At 45.6% G+C, this 17,048-nt stretch overlaps 1 protein-coding gene across 1 annotated transcript in view; it reads right to left on the bottom strand.

The window, feature by feature from the left end:
* The window catches only part of LOC126984340 (liprin-alpha-1-like), a 152,547-nt gene extending 138,330 nt beyond the window's left edge, over positions 1-14,217 (bottom strand). The window contains exon 1 of the mRNA XM_050837952.1: positions 13,195-14,217. Coding sequence (XP_050693909.1) covers positions 13,195-13,443 — 249 coding nt within the window. The 5' untranslated portion in view covers positions 13,444-14,217. The remainder of the gene's footprint in view (positions 1-13,194) is intronic.
* Positions 14,218-17,048: the final 2,831 nt, after the last annotated feature.

The raw sequence follows: 17,048 nt of genomic DNA, 5'->3' as shown, positions 1-17,048 counted from the left end.
CTAGTTAAAGGTGTTAGGCCAGACACTCCCTTCAAACCGTCTGGGTAGAGGGAGGAGGAGGAGGAGGAGGAGGAGGAGGAGGAGGAGGAGGAAGGAGAAATAAACGAATAACAAGAAATATGAATAAGACAATGAGAAGGAAGAGAAGGAAAAGAGGAAAAATAAAAAGCGAAGAAAACGAGGAGGAGGAGGAAGAGGAGGGAAGAGGAAGAGAAAGAGGAGGAGGAGGAGGAGCGAAGAAAACGATGAGGAGGATAAAAGAAGAGGAGGAAAAAAGAGGAGGAGGGAAAGGGAGAGAAGAGTTGAGAGTTAAAGAAAAGATGAGGAGGAAAGTAAAGAGGAAAAGGAGGAGGAGGAGGAGGAAACATGGACTAGCAGGGGAGGAGGAGGAGGAAAATGAGATATGACTACTACTACTACTACTACTACCAGTATTACAACTATTTCAAAATGCATTAGCTGTATTCTTAGAGGGCCTGAAGGTGATGGAACTAAGTCAGTGACATTGTCTGTTTGGCTGCAGGCTCCAGGTATCTGTGGCTCTGCCTTGTATGAATGACGGGGAGCGTTCTGTGCACAGCCCCTGGGAATGGCAGAGGTCCACAAACTGAAGACATCATTTTTACAGCATCTGCCATGAAAATAAAACAACATATCTCCTAATCATTTCTCATCAGGAATCATGCAGATGCTAGATACGGTCTCTCCATATCAGCCACTTACACCTCGAGTGACATGCCGCCTTGGCTGGGAGGCAAAGGTGTGGTTGGGCCTGGGCATTGGGGGCTATAGTCCTTAATGTTTTAAAAGTAACCCTAAAACTCAAAAAACAGAATAGCTCCAGCCACAGCCAGCACAAAATTTTGTTTCTTGTAATCACTACAACTGACTGACTTCAATCGGAGAAAAGATAAAATTTTATCTCGTCCAGCTCACGTCCCTTTTACCTATTCCCGTCCACTCACTACCCTGGTGAAAACCTTCAAATCCTTAGGCTGGGCTGAGCCCCCAATGTTTCCAGATCCTAAATAAAGTGGAACCTCGGGTCAGGAATGCCTCTCATCACGAACAAATTGGTTCACGAACAAATTTTCCAAACCAAAAAATGTCTCGGGAGACGACTGGTGTCTCACGCTACGAATACACAAGCCGGCAAAATCGTGAGGCGACAAGCTCCACGATGGAAGACAGCAACACACTGCGTCAAGCGTCATCGTCTGTGAAGCCCAACCAAAGCGTAAAACCAACACTGAGTGGCATCAAAAAGGCGCAATGCATGCGTGCCACGACGCAGGACTGGCCACATTATACACTCTTTCAGTTGTCCATCAGGATACTTTTCAACACTGTGCTTACATTTGTGTTGGGAGTCGCAGCGTGTGTAAAACAATGCTCTGTGAACTAGTCTTAGTTTCTCCTATCCCTGGCGTGGACACATCACCCGTAATTCTGTTTTATCTTATGACGTCCTAAATCTGTCTTCACTTCCCCTTCTCAGTAACAGTCTTTATTATCTGGTTCTTCTTGGCATTCATGAGTTCATATAGTGTAATTTAAGTCCCCTTTCTCTTTTCTTTCCTTCAGTGTTCACACACAGCTGCATTTCTTTTAGTCTCTCATCACAGGTTGGTCCCTAGCCCAGGAGCCATCTTGCTGGCTACTCTTTGTATTCTGTACAGTTTCTTAACATGTTTTTTCATGGGAGGAGCCAACACAACTCATACATGTTCAAGTTTTGGTCTAACCATTGTGGTTATAATCTTCATAATCTTCATCATATCCTTACCTCGGTAGTAAAATGCTATATATTTTATATATAGCAAATCTATATTATATTTCCTAACATGTTACATGTATCACCAAATATGTTGTTTATTTGTTTTTCAGTGACAATTCATACTGAATTATTACCCAAAGATTTTTTTCCTCCTTTTCTCTCACCATTGTATCATCTCCCAACTTATAGCAGTATGTGAGTCTCTTTTCACTTCTCCCCATTTACAGAACATGGCATTTCTTTCCATTAAATTCCATTTCCCAAGTTTTGCTCCACTCATACATCTTGTCAATGTCCTTTTGCAACTCCTCATAATCCTCTTGTTTTATTATTATTTTGCATCACCTGCAAACAAGTACCATACTTGTAGCTGTGGGTGGGTGGGTTGGTGCGAGCCTGCGTGTATTTACCTAGTTGTAATTTTACAGGGCCTGGGCTTACACTCATGTGGTCCTGTCTCCGTATCTATAATTATCCAACTTATCCATGAAGCTCTCCACACTCTTCGCCGATACTATTTCTTCACTTAGTCTGTGCGTGTGTGCGTGCCTGTGTGTGCGCGTACCTGCGTGTGTGTGTGCCTGAGAGAGAGAGAGAGAGAGAGAGAGAGAGAGAGAGAGAGAGAGAGAGAGAGAGAGAGAGAGAGAGAGAGAGAGAGAGAGAGAGAGAGAGAGAGAGAGAGAGAGAGAGAGAGAGAGAGAGAGAGAGAGAGAGAGAGAGAGAGAGAGAGAGAGAGAGAGAGAGAGAGAGAGAGAGAGAGAGAGAGAGAGAGAGAGAGAGAGAGAGAGAGAGAGAGAGAGAGAGAGAGAGAGAGAGAGAGAGAGAGAGAGAGAGAGAGAGAGAGAGAGAGAGAGAGAGAGAGAGAGAGAGAGAGAGAGAGAGAGAGAGAGAGAGAGAGAGAGAGAGAGAGAGAGAGAGAGAGAGAGAGAGAGAGAGAGAGAGAGAGAGAGAGACTGTGTGCACCTTAATTTCAGATTACAGAAGCACTGGACATCAATGGGTTTGGGCTTGCAACAAACCTGTATTGTGCAGCATGCAGTAAGTTTAATCCTGGCTGAGCAGTTATTAAGATAAAATGTAGGTATACTGTTTACCTGTAAGCACATACGTATTATATATACTGCTTCATGGTATTATTAACCTGCATTGTTATAATATAATGTTGTGCATCACTAATCACTCATGTACGTGAATGACAGGGTGGGTGCATGAGGGGCGGCGCTGGCTGAGTGGTCGGAGTGTGGGTGTGACATCCATGAGGATGCAGGGTCACATCCCGCCCACAGCTACAAACAAGTTGACAAATTTTCAGTCATTGCCGAGTGTCCTAAGATGACTCACATGCTGTCCTGAAGACCACCTATCAACACAACTAGGTGCTCTATAAAAGAGGATCAAAGATGAGTCTGAGGGGTAGCATGAGCCAAGCAGGATGGCACCACCACAAACACTTACCTCAAAATGGGCTGAGGCCGGCTGCCAGGCCCAACCAAAACTGGTGCCAAATTATGAAAAAATATAAATGGTATATATATATATATATATATATATATATATATATAGATATATATATATATATATATATATATATATATATATACATAAAATCTTTGGTGCCTGCGCCGAGCAGACAGTGGCAGTGATTTTGCCCTGGAGAGTAATGTGGTGCTCGGCCTGTAAGGCTTCCCCTCGGAGTGCAAGGAACCCTACTCATGGCCCCAGCTGATGGTACTAACTTGTTGCCACTAAAATAGTTACATACCTGCTAGGAATAGTAACCTACCACCACTAAAATTGTAACCTCTCACCACCATGAACTGAACACTCAATGAGAAACCAGAACATTATTTTCTTTGATGTAGCGATGCCATTCTAATGAAGTCTAAAGATACTTGGGCCAAGTGTTGTTTTGGCCATGAGGTGATATGATCATTTGCCTGTTGATTCATTATGGCCTAAATGACTTACATAACAAAAGACCAAGGTCATCCACGAGCCAGCCATTGCTCAGGCAGCCCTAAGCCGCCTTGCTGATGGCAAGCCCAAGGGGCAGCTGACGTACAAATTCAAAGAAACATTTGGGGCAGGCACCTGCAAACCTGAGATGACTCAAGATCTTTGTTCATGGGTATAAAAACAAAGTTTCACAGTCTAAGTCTCCCCTTTGGTTTGTGTTGAGGAAGGCACGAGTAACTGCATCCAAGGCCTGCAGTGTAGTCACTGCTTCACTGCAGCCTGGCAGAACCATTGTTAAGCAGTAATTGGTGATGCAAACATTGTGGACCCAGCAACAAAACATTAAATAACAAACTATACACATTTCCAGGTGGCTGCCCTTCCCATGCCAAGCCCCTCTAGGTAGGATGGATCAACCTGCCCCAGACAGGAGTTACATGGGTGTGCCCATTTAGCTCAGCAGTAAAGGCTTGTGCACGCGGCCAGGAAAAGGATTGCCACATTTTGTGTTGCTGACCCCACTTTGAAAAACAGCTCATGATGAAATGCTTGTTTTGAGGGGCAGACAGTGTTGAACTCTACAGATTATAGGATTGTGAGGACAGAGGGAAGTACTGTTTCCTAAGAAATATCAAGGCATGTCATAGAAGTTACTCATGGATATTCAAATTTTAAAATTATGTTCCTTTAAGTTTTCCTGACCTACAATCCAGTTTTGTAAGTAAAGAGATCCTCAGTATAAAAACAATTAAATCAACAACAGAAGGAATGAACAATCATTCTGATGAGTATAAAATATTATTTTATATAAATATTCATATAATGCAAACAGCAGAGGTTTAAAAGTGTTTACATAAAGCAATAAAGCTTTTCAGTGACAACCAGTGCATATTTGTATAGTGTTGTGCCATCAAGATGCAATAATAAATGTGGTGTAAAGTTTATTAATATCAAAATAACTTTGGCAGCAGTGACCTAACGATGGACACTATAGTCAATCCAGGAGGAACTGGCGGATTGGGGGGTGAGAGGTGCGGGTCAGCCCTGTGAGAGGGTCATTCCAGCCGCACACCTTGCCACATACTCTCAACACTTCTTCGCTTCTTCCTATATGTCATATATTTACTACCTTTAAATGAATTTAATAAAATAATTGGATAATCCAATAAGGTCATATAGCGTTAAGATTGTTTCGTTTTTAAGATAATAACAAATATTTTGTATAAATACCACGACACTTGACAACGTTGTATTCCAACACATCCAGAGCCCAGGTCACTTCTCTCAAGGTCATGGAAGGGTCAGCATGTGGACCCATGGGTGGCCCGCTCCCGCCTCTCTCCCTCTCCCTCCTCCCCTGCCTCTCTCGTCATTCGCGCTGCAACAGCGAGAAAGAATTCATTTACAATGTAAACAAGTACTTTTTAGACGAAAAAAACAACAAAGGATTTATCATACCACTCACAAGAGTAACTGAAAGAACAGCGAGAGCCACTAATGTTAGTGAAAGAACTATTGAAAGAGTCTGCGGCAAACTGGATCATGAGTGCATGATGAACAGGTCACCAAGACAGCCTGCTTATAGCTGTGGCTGTAAGCAAGTGTTTGGCCGTATGTAACCCTCTTTATTTAGCTATAGGCAACTCTGGTTGTAAGGCAGGAAACCTCTGCATGAACACATCACCCTAAGCTCAGGGCAGCCGCGCACCTGTGCACCACACATCGCTGGGGTTAAGCGTAGGCCCAGTCCAGGGCATGGCACCTGTGCACCACACATCGGCTAGGGGTTAAGAGCATGTCAAAACTTTGCACCGATTTCCTTGAGCTTTCTACGGGGTAACCTGCTGTGACATGTTGTTAGCCAGGTCACATGCTTTCTGCTAGTTAGGTACTTAATTAATAGTGCATCTTTCTGAACTAGATGATACTGGACCCCCTAGATATAGTACTCAGCCTATATTCAACCATCTTAGAGAATTAGGCACCTGGTCCCCTCCTTTTTAAAATGGATATTATAAAAGATGTGGGCATCAGGAGGCGCCACCCCTCTCACCACATTATCTCAGCAACCACCAGACACATCGCTGCCATCACATATACACCTTCTGAGAGTGGTAGACTTGACCGATACTGACCCCTGTGAAGGTTCCCTTGATGCCAAGAACTGGGAGAGCTGGCAGTGGACCAGTAACATGGGTATCACAGGAATTTTCCACTTTCAGTAGTGTCAAAGTCAGTGTTACTCACTTGTAGGGTTAAAGCACTACCACACACCTCACAAACAACAGTTAGGAAGAGCTCCTTCATTGCACTGTTCCTTAACATGAAGAAATAAACTTCCTCACATTCTGGCAGAGGAGAGAGAAAGGGGAAGAAGGGGAAGATGACTCAATTTCTGTTAGGTGAGAGTTGTGTTGTGGTGGGCGGCTGATACTCTGAGGTTGAACAGGTTACTGGAGGTTCTACAAACATCACAGTGACGATGCTTAGGGACATATTCTTAAACTTTTCAGTGCCCAAGCATATTTGATGCAGTTTTCATAGCAGGTGTGGGCATTTCCAGGGGTACGTAGTTGTATGACTCTGGTGGTAGTTTAATGGGTAGTTGCATAACCCTGGTGGTAGTTTGACAAAGTTTCTGTAGTACTATAAGTGTGAAAGAACATTCCTGAGAACCTGATTAGTCTCCTTCTGGCCTGTGGAAATACTTAGTTGAAGTGAGAGACGAAAGTGTCTGAGAATAGCAACCTTAGTATCTCCATCCTCGCCATTAGACCACGATGCTTTTTAAAGACTTTAGGCATCCTACCGTGCGTGTGTGTGGCATTCACACCACTTCAGATAAAAGTTCCATTTTGAAAATTTCTACAAGCCGTCACTAATGTAAAGGAGTTTCATATAATGACAAAGTTTGTGAAGAAAATTGCAGTACTCACGAAAATAGCATGCGCTAACCGTGGACATTTAAATTCAGCCTACGTTTGTTTGATTAGCATTTATAAAGCCTTTGTTCATGCTCAGATTAGTTTACCTTGACAGAGGTCTACGCTTCAACTTTCCTTAAGGTGAGTGATTAGAAACGTATTTTTTGAGGTAAACTCATACAACAATATCTATAATGATATACCGTATTTGACGGCTTATAAGATGCACCCCCAACTTTGGCTGTCATTTGAAAAAAATAAAATAAATGGATTTAAACTACGAGTTTCTGGTGAAGATTTTTGCCTGACATTCATTGTCCTCACCACTAACAGGTCATTTTTAAAGTTGCATATGCATTCTGATCCTTACTAAGGGCCGCCTTTCACACTCACTTTTGTTTGTTTTGATCGTTAGTTTTATTAGTTACCAATGAGCCGCCATCGCCGCTATAGTATTTTCACGTGAAACTGGCCGATGGGGTAGTGGTGGCTGCAGAGGAAGCGAGAGGTGTTGGGTGCGTGGCAAGGTGCGTGGCAGGGTTAATCCCACAGCCGCCACTACCTCGCTGGCCAGTTTCACGTGGAAATACTATAGCAGCGATCGCCGCTCAATGGTAACGATCAAAACAAAGAAAAGTGACTGTGAAAACGGCCCTAAATCCAAATTTTACATTTAAAATGCTTGATAGTTACTGGGACCTGCCACAACTGGTCCTTCTTAGAGACTTGAGGCTACTGCTTTGAGGAGTAAACAAACATGGCGGAGACTGCAGCAGTGCCTGAGGGTTAACGGGTAAAGTTTGTACGGGCGTACCGCCGGGAACAGCAACAAATGGACCTTCCAAGGGCCTAGCAAATGTCACGCCCCGAGAGCTTATTTTCTATTTCCTCTATTTTCCCGCATGACCTCCGCGTGTATCAAACAACACACGAGAAATTAATCAACACCAGGAGAGGGTATTCGCCAGCTGCCTGGGCTGGGATTGAACCCGCGACCAGCGTTACGAGAGAGCCACTCCCTACCGAGTCAGCCAAAGAGGTACCCCACTGGCTAAGTGGGTTATGGGAGGCTTGTTCATCAGGCATAGTCTCCGCACTAAACAAACACTGAAATTAATTAATAACATATTGGATGTATATGGATATACATATATATATTAACACAAAGGGGAGAGACGAGAATTCATTAATACTTGATGGCGGGGTGGAAGATGAGCAGCACAGCGCTCTTACCTTTCAAGGGCCCAATAAACACTGATGCCACGGGCTGAGCGCCAAACTATCGTACAGGTAACTCTTGATTTACGCGAGTATTATGTCCTTGAAGAGGTCGTGTAAATCAAAAACAATGTAAATCAAACAAGAGGTAGGTTTCTATCAAAAAATAAATATTCACTTCATTCAGTGGAGAGAGAGAGAGAGAATATCCTTATCACCGAGATATCCACTCAGGCACTCAGTCTCAGCCTCACTCGTGTGAGGAAGAAATGAGGGACACCATGAGCGACTGGCTAGTAGTGGTACTGGTACCGAGCAGTCTGGTACCGGTACCGTACCGTATAGCTGGTGCCGTTAGTACCGGTACTGGTGCCGGTAGCTGCCCACCCCTACTATTGAGTAGTGTGGCAGCGTGGGTACTGTATTGTTGTTCAAGTGGCACGCGGGAAGAACTGAGCTCAGCTGTGTGGCTGCAGCACCGTGTGAGTCCAGTTGCGTGAGCCATCTGGTGGCCACTCCTTAAAATATCGCGTATAAGTGGAAAAACGTGTAAATTAAACATCTATTTTGATTTTGGACCCCGCGTTATTGCAAAAACGCGTAAACCAAACTCGCGCAAATCGAGAGTTACCTATACTCATCATTGCATTGCATTTTTTTGTAGTTTCTGACTGATAACCGCAGCAAAAAACAAAGAAATAGCAATGAATAAGTCTTAACACTACCTCTTTTAATTTTCCATCGTTATTTGTGTAGGTTACGAGAGTCTGACGCTTAAGAATGGTAAATACGATGTCCAGTACGATAATTCAGCATCACTGGCTGAGCGGGATGGAGCCGTCCACTAATTTGTTACATACAAGCGTGGTTAAGCATCGTCACTAAATTTTCTTCCTGACTGTTGTTAATTTATATGAAGTAGCAGTAAGTACTATTGTTATACATAGTTACTTTAGAAAAAGTTGCCGTTGTTTACGTAGTAGTGATCGCAGCTTTGTTTACGTTTGCGGAGAGGTTTGAACAAACATCCACTTTAATTTAAGTGCCGGTGTACCACTAAAACTTCACTAGCCAGTATTTCTGGGTCTTTTTTTCTGGAAAAAAGTGTGTCTTATAAGCCGTCAAATATAGTAAGTTTGCAAAATTTTACTTTTTATTCCTTTTTATTTGTTGTTATTGTTAGAGGAAATTGGTAAACTTTACTTTGCCAATATGGACTGGCTATTAATTGAAAAGTGTGTGGTGTTGATCGTGCCGGCACTATTCTATGGCAATAGGTTACTAAAGGTTACTCCTGAGGGAGAGGCTCATAGCCTGTCCAACCCCATAAGGGAAAATAAGGACACTATATGAAAAAAAGAAATAGGTTACTATCCATTAGGTTAGGGCAGAGCCACAGAGTTCAGTAGTCTATAAATAGTTTTAACCAGGTGGATGGGTTACTACTGGTGACCTCCACATTCAAGGATTCATTAACATGTGAATTATCCATAGATGATAAAGATTTTCTCGGCCGTATATTTGCAGCCACTGTGCTGGCCCCACCAACTCAAGGAGTCAGCCGCAGCATCAGCTGTTTCCCGCACAACACCAATTTCGCCAGCCACACCCCAACCACTTACAGCCGTACCCATTATAAACTTTCACTAATATTTTGTGTTGCATAGGCTGTTTTTAATGGTTTAGCATGGACTGAGATGTTGAAATGGGTTCCAGTCATTTCCAGGGGTCATTTAGGCTGTGTCTGTGGCCTGCATAATTATTGGCATAAAACCAACACTTGCGCTAGGGTCCCCTAACCTCACCAAATGTGGAGGGTCACCTGTATGAACTACACTCTAGGTAACCACAAAACACTTAACAGATTACTATCCAACACACAGCAGGTAACTATCCCACATGCTGTAGGTTATCAGCCAGCACTGAGAGGATCACTATCCAACATGCAGTAGGCTACCATCAAACACGTGTAGCTACATGTAATCCTCAAGTTACAACAGAATTTGGTTTTGACGGAAAGGTCTAAATCAAATTGGTCGGTAGTAGATGTTTGCATTAAAAAAAATCAAATACTAATCAAATATCCTGCTGCATCTCCTACCCCCTACCCCCTACTCACTTTCCTCACCCTAGCCTTGCATTGTTGATTCATTTGTCATGCCCCAGGATTTTCTTTTTCTATTTCCTCTATTTCCCAACACGTCCTCTGCGTGTATCGAAACACACGAGAAATTCATCAAGATCAGGGTATTCGTCGGCTGCCTGGGATTGAACCCGCGACCAGCGTGACGGGAGAGCCACTCCTTCCCGAGTCGGCCAAAGAGGTACCCCCCTGGCTAAGTGGGTTATGGGAGGCTTGTTCATCAGGCATAGTCGCCACACTACACATTAGCCATGCAGGGTTGTGCAATGTTATGCAAAAAAATATGCAGAAACAAACAATTTACATTGGAAATGGTTATAAAGAAAAATTCTGAATACCATGATAAGATCTATCAGAAAACACTGGAGCTGTTGAGTGATAAATACGGTACGTACATTTTTTGGATTGGGTCATCCTCCTATTTTGATGACAAAATTATCATTCCTGATGGTTTTTGATGGGTTTCAAATTCTGACATTTGTTTTCCTGCAGATCACTAGTTCTCCCCTCCCCCTTCCAAAAACTATGGTAGTGATTTCTGATAAATAGTTGTGTAATGCGGATCAATAGCAAACAAAGCAAAACTCATCAAAATAAATTTAGTCCTCACAATATATAAATTATGAAAACAAGCCCTTGAGGCCTCACAAAACAATGAAGATGGCAGACAACTGCTGACAACAGCACAACAGTGCAGTGCAGGGACTATCACACTTATATATTTATTAAAAACCATTAAAATTAACTAATCTAATCAAACTAAATCTAACATAACCTAACCTGACCTAGTATAATATACTAAATCTAACTAAACTTAACCTAACCTGACCTGTCCCACGACCAAAATGCAATGCAGAAATAAGTCCCTAATTCTATTACTATCAATCACTGAACGAGACAATGAGACAGGTAAGAACTGTCTAGTTCAAGGATGACCTCAGCCAAAATGAGATATTTCTTTTATCACCATTTCCTATTTTTTTTTTTTTTCCATTTGATCATTTAGAAGCTCTTTTGAGTGTTTTGAGATATCAATTGAAGTGCAAATGAATAATAGCCATAATATGACCATGTCAAATATACCATAGATACATAGGTTAGGTTAGGTAAGTTAGGTTAGATTTAGCTTGGGAAGATTTGTTAATGTTTTTACAATAAATCTGTGTGATAGGCTTCAAGCTGCTGTTGTTGTTGCTGGCAGCAAAGTAGGCCGTGGGAGTCCGTACACACATTTTATGGCTATTTTCACAATAGTTTTGATCTCTACACTCTTCCCTATGATTTTCCTGGAAGTTTAAAAGTAAGCAGAACATATGTGACAACAAAAGATCAGTTGGCTATGTAGGAAACAAGATATTGGGCCTGGCACATAAGTAATACAGAAACAATCTTGACTCAACTGATGAGGTCATATTATGGTTATTATTCATTTGCACAACATAGGATGTCTCAAAACACTCTTAAGAGCTTGAAATTATCAAATGGAAGAATAACCACAAAAAATAGGAAGCAATAATAAAGGAAAGATTTGTGCCAGAAATAATACCATTTGTTGTTGGCATATACAAATCAGTAATATGTGACCCCCTATAAATCCCACATCACTCAAATGTTCCAATTTTGTAGGTGGTAGCAGAGGGACTAAAAAGAAAATTGATGAATTTATTCCTCAGCTTTACCAAATACTGAACAATGCAGTGTGCTCTTGTTCTTAACGATTACAGTCAACAATACTCTGGTTCTGCTACACACACACACACACACACATACACACGCGGTTCGAGCCCCGCTCAGGCCGGATTGTTTCTGTTGACTAGGAGTGGTTATTGTCCTCCCTTGAGCAAGGGGGATGGGGTGTGTGGTGTGAGGTCCTGGCAGTACCCAGAGATCGACGATAAAGAGCACTTGCTCGTGTCGGGAGGGTACATGTTGGCGATTACGAGTCCAACACGTGATCAGGCCGTGGTGAAATTATATATATATATATATATATATATATATATATATATATATATATATATATATATATATATATATATATACACACACACACACACACAGTCCATTCATGTGTATCAAACTTCCTCATTATATATACGCAAATGGCTGTTATTTATTTCTCATTATCAAACACAAATTATATTCGAAGCGTAAACAAAAGACAGAGAAGGGGAGGTACAAAAGGAGAGGTAAGGGAAAGTGGGGAGAGATACGAGGAGAGGGAGGGAGAATGTTTATTTGAGCAACTGATAGGAGGTCCAGGCGAGAGTAATCCATCTCGCTCCTTCGGTCCTTCCTCCTCTTCTTCCTCCGCGCCCCGTCTCTCTGCCCCTCCAGCCTTCCCTCCACGCCCCAGCACCACATAAGTCATCAACCACCAACAAAACATCCACACATGCTGAAAACACACCAACTTGTCGGCAAAAGTAGACGTGTCAAGGCGAAAGGAAGTGTGTCTGGCACTCGCCGCGACCCCCACTCCCCTCCTCCTCTCTCGGCCTCACCCCCTCCCTCTCCTCCCACGCCCAATTCGCTTTCCTCTCCTTTCTCTCCCTCGCCGATTACTACATACTGGGGCAGTGGAGAGAAAAAATTGGAGGAAATGGAAAGGATGTGAAGATAAATGGCAAATGTTACTAATTTTATCAGTACGGTAGTCTTAATTTCCTCCCCACTCCCTCATCTCTCCCTTTTCTCCCCCACATCAAGTTCTGCTCATCTTTGCTTCCCAGGACGACACACGACTTCAGAAACGAGTGAAAGTAAAAAATTGGAGCAAGAAACGTGACCACATAAGCTACTCGATGTGGCTGTGCTCTTTTTTCCCTCATTACCTCACTTCTCCTCCCTCTTCCTCTCTCAGGTGGTCAAAACACCTCACTGTGACCTCTTTTGACCTCCAAGACATACACGAGAGGAGGAAAATAGCCCTAAACACACGCCCAGCCTTCAAAATGGATAGGGAGCTTTTTTTTGCAGCCTAGCCTCGTCCCTCTCCCTCGTCCCCCTCCCACACAATCATGTCACTGTGACCTCTTCTGACCTCCAGGACGGGCCAGAGACCATAATACATGCATGGGCGCAGGAATATAACCCTACCTAGGTCCACGCCCAGCCCACAAAATGGATAGGGATCTTTTTTGCCCTCCCTGCTTCGTCCCCTCCCACACACTCACCTGAGGCAGGTTAGCGTCGAGCTGCCGCTGTAGGCTGTCCCGCTCCTTCTCCAGCTCCTGGTATTTGGTCTCTAGCTCGCTCAGCCTCTCCTGGGTCTCCCTAATCGTGTCCAAGAGCTTGTCCCTCTCGTCCAGCATCGACACCATGAGCTGCTCAAAGTTGGCATCGTCCCCGCTGAACTGGGAGCCCCGCTGGGATATGCTGTCCTCCGCTATGGTGGGCATCACATCACACATCATATTCCACATCTTGCAACCGGGGAGAGGGAAATGCGAGGCTTTAAAACGATCTCCTCCCGTCCCACTCACTCGGCCCAACCACTGTCGCCGAGCCTAACGCGCCGCTCAGGCCTGCCCCGCGCTCGTTCCCTGACTCGTGTTCATCTCGCCGGGTTGTAAGGGGCACGAGCACACACTGGACACCGTATGCAGCACGCCATACTCAGAAAATTGATCGAAAACTGCAAAAAGGTAGCTGCCTGTCCTGAGGAGCGGCTATCGAGCGGCCGCCATTTTGAACACTACTTCAGCCCTGCCTGTCCCGACCCGGCCCTGACTTAGGCCTCTCCGCCCTCCAGCCAGCCTCTTTTCTAGGAGCCTTGCGGCCTTCTGTCAGCCCGCTCATCATATTTAGGTAGTTTTTGTCTAATTTGGCATGATAATTGTGACCTGTAGTGGTGAGCGTGAGGCAGAAGTGAGGGTGTGTGGTGGTGAGCGGTGGCCCTGGCCGTGGTGGCCTGGCGGTGTACTACAGCGGCCTGTATGAATGAAGGCGGTGTGTGTGTCTGCCGCATACCTGGCCTGCATGACAGCCGCGGGTGGTGGTGGCCCCAGGTGCACCAGGCATGGGCCCAGCACGCTTACAGCACCCCTGGCCAGCACGCCGGGGCCCTACACCTCACCCACCACAGGAAGCACAGGGGAGGCCCCGCACGGCCCAATGGGGAGCTTGCCCCCCCTCATGAACGCGACAAATAGTGCACTGTATACACTACTAAGACAAATTTCCCGGAATGTTTCTAGCTTCGATCTAGTTTCATATTAATTAAGCACTATCCTCAGCAGCCTTTGAGACCGCTTCCTTTAGTGTCAGATTGACTCAGGGACGCATCTCCGTCAATGACAGGACTGGCCGCGCCCCCTCCGTGGCCTGCACCGACGGCGACGGGCCAGACTTGAAGGAAGGCCTTAGTGTTGGCACCCTACCCTTCAGTGCCACAGGCCACGCACCCACTTGTTTTCCCTTTCCAAATATACAGGCAACGCCTCCAAACGTTTAACTATATATGGCGTAACCGGTGCAACGGATACGTCAATTAACACTAGCTTCATCCACACTGTGGCATCAGCCGCATCACCCATACAATGACGTAACTCATACTGTTCTTCACCCATACTACGACGTGACTCAAACTTTGGCGGGACTCATACTGTGGTACGTGTCACCCATACTGTGCCGTCACGTACCCATTCTGTGGCGTCACCCACACTGTGACGTCACCCAAACTGTGGCGTCAACAACAGACCTGACATCACCCATACCATGGTGTCACCCACACTGTGGCGCCACCCACATTATACAGCGTCACCCATATTGTGGCGTCACACACACTGTGGCGCCACCAACACTGTACGTGGCGTTCCCCACACTGGCGTCACCCATACTGTGGCGACACCCACACTGTGGCGACACCAATACTGTGGCGCTACCCACACTGTGGCGTCACCCACACTGTAATATCACCGACACTGTGGCGTCACCCACACTGTGGCGCCGCCCACACTGTAATATCACCTACACTGTGGCATCACCCACACTGTAATATCACCTACACTGTGGCATCACCCACACTGTAATATCACCTACACTGTGGCATCACCCACACTGTAATATCACCTACACTGTGGCATCACCCACACTGTAATATCACCTACACTGTAATGTCACCCACACTGTAATGTCACCCACACTGTAATGTCACCCACACTGTAATGTCACCCACACTGTAATGTCACCCACACTGTGGTGTCACCCACACTGTAATATCACCTACACTGTGGCATCACCCACACTGTAATGTCACCCACACTGTAATGTCACCCACACTGTGGCGTCACCCACACTGTAATATCACCTACACTGTGGCATCACCCACACTGTAATGTCACCCACACTGTAATGTCACCCACACTGTGGTGTCACCCACACTGTAATGTCACCCACACTGTGGCGTCACCCACACTGTGGCATCACCCACACTGTGGCGTCATCCACACTGTGGCATCACCCACACTGTAATGTCACCCACACTGTGGCGTCACCCACACTGTGGCGTCACCCACACTGTAATGTCACCCACACTGTGGCGTCACCCACACTGTAATATCACCTACACTGTGGCGTCACCCACGCTGTGGCGCCGCCCACACTGTGGCGTCACCCACACTGTAATATCACCTACACTGTGGCGTCACCCACACTGTAATATCACCTACACTGTGGCGTCACCCACACTGTAATATCACCTACACTGTGGCGTCACCCACACTGTAATATCACCTACACTGTGGCGCCGCCCACACTGTGGCGTCACCCACACTGTAATATCACCTACACTGTGGCGTCACCCACACTGTGGCGTCACCCACACTGTAATATCACCCACACTGTGGCGTCACCCACACTGTAATATCACCTACACTGTGGCGCCGCCCACACTGTGGCGTCACCCACACTGTAATATCACCTACACTGTGGCGTCACCCACACTGTGGCGTCACCCACACTGTGGCGTCACCCACACTGTAATATCACCCACACTGTGGCGTCACCCACACTGTGGCGTCACCCACACTGTAATATCACCTACACTGTGGCGTCACCCACACTGTGGCGTCACACACACTGTAATATCACCTACACTGTGGCATCACCCACACTGTGGCGTCACACACACTGTAATATCACCTACACTGTGGCATCACCCACACTGTAATATCACCTACACTGTGGCGTCACACACACTGTAATATCACCTACACTGTGGCGTCACCCACACTGTGGCGCCTCCCACACTGTGGCGTCACACACACTGTAATATCACCCACAGTGTGGCGTCACCCACACTGTGGCGCCACCCACACTGTGGCGTCACCCACACTGTAATATCACCCACACTGTGGCGTCACCCACACTGTAATATCACCTACACTGTGGCGTCACCCACACTGTAATATCACCCACACTGTGGCGTCACCCACACTGTAATATCACCTACACTGTGGCGTCACCCACACTGTGGCGCCGCCCACACTGTGGCGTCACCCACACTGTGGCGTCACCCACACTGTCATGTCACCTACAATGTGGCGTCACCCACACTGTGGCATCACCCACACTGAGGCATCACCCAGACTGTGACATCACCCACACTGTAATGTCATCTACAATGTGGCGTCATCCACACTGTGGCATCACCCACACTGTGGCGTCACCCACACTGTGGCGTCACCCACACTGTGGCGTCACCCACACTGTGGCGTCACCCACACTGTGGCATCACCCACACTATTGCATAACCCATACTGTAATGTCACTCACACTGTAATGTCACCCACACTGTAATGTCACCCACACTGTAATGTCACCCACACTGTAATGTCACCTACAATATGGCATCACCCACACTGTAATGTCACCCACACTGTAATGTCACCCACACTGTAATGTCACCTACAATGTGGCATCACCCACACTGTAATGTCACCCACACTGTAATGTCACCCACACTGTAATGTCACCCACACTGTAATGTCACCCACACTGTGGCGTCATCCACCTTGTGGCATCACCC

The sequence above is a fragment of the Eriocheir sinensis genome, chromosome 57 (genome assembly GCF_024679095.1).
Source record: "Eriocheir sinensis breed Jianghai 21 chromosome 57, ASM2467909v1, whole genome shotgun sequence".
Lineage (NCBI taxonomy): Eukaryota > Metazoa > Arthropoda > Malacostraca > Decapoda > Varunidae > Eriocheir > Eriocheir sinensis.
The sequence above is the reverse complement of the archived record's forward strand: the minus strand, read 5'-3'. Positions and strand labels throughout refer to the sequence as shown.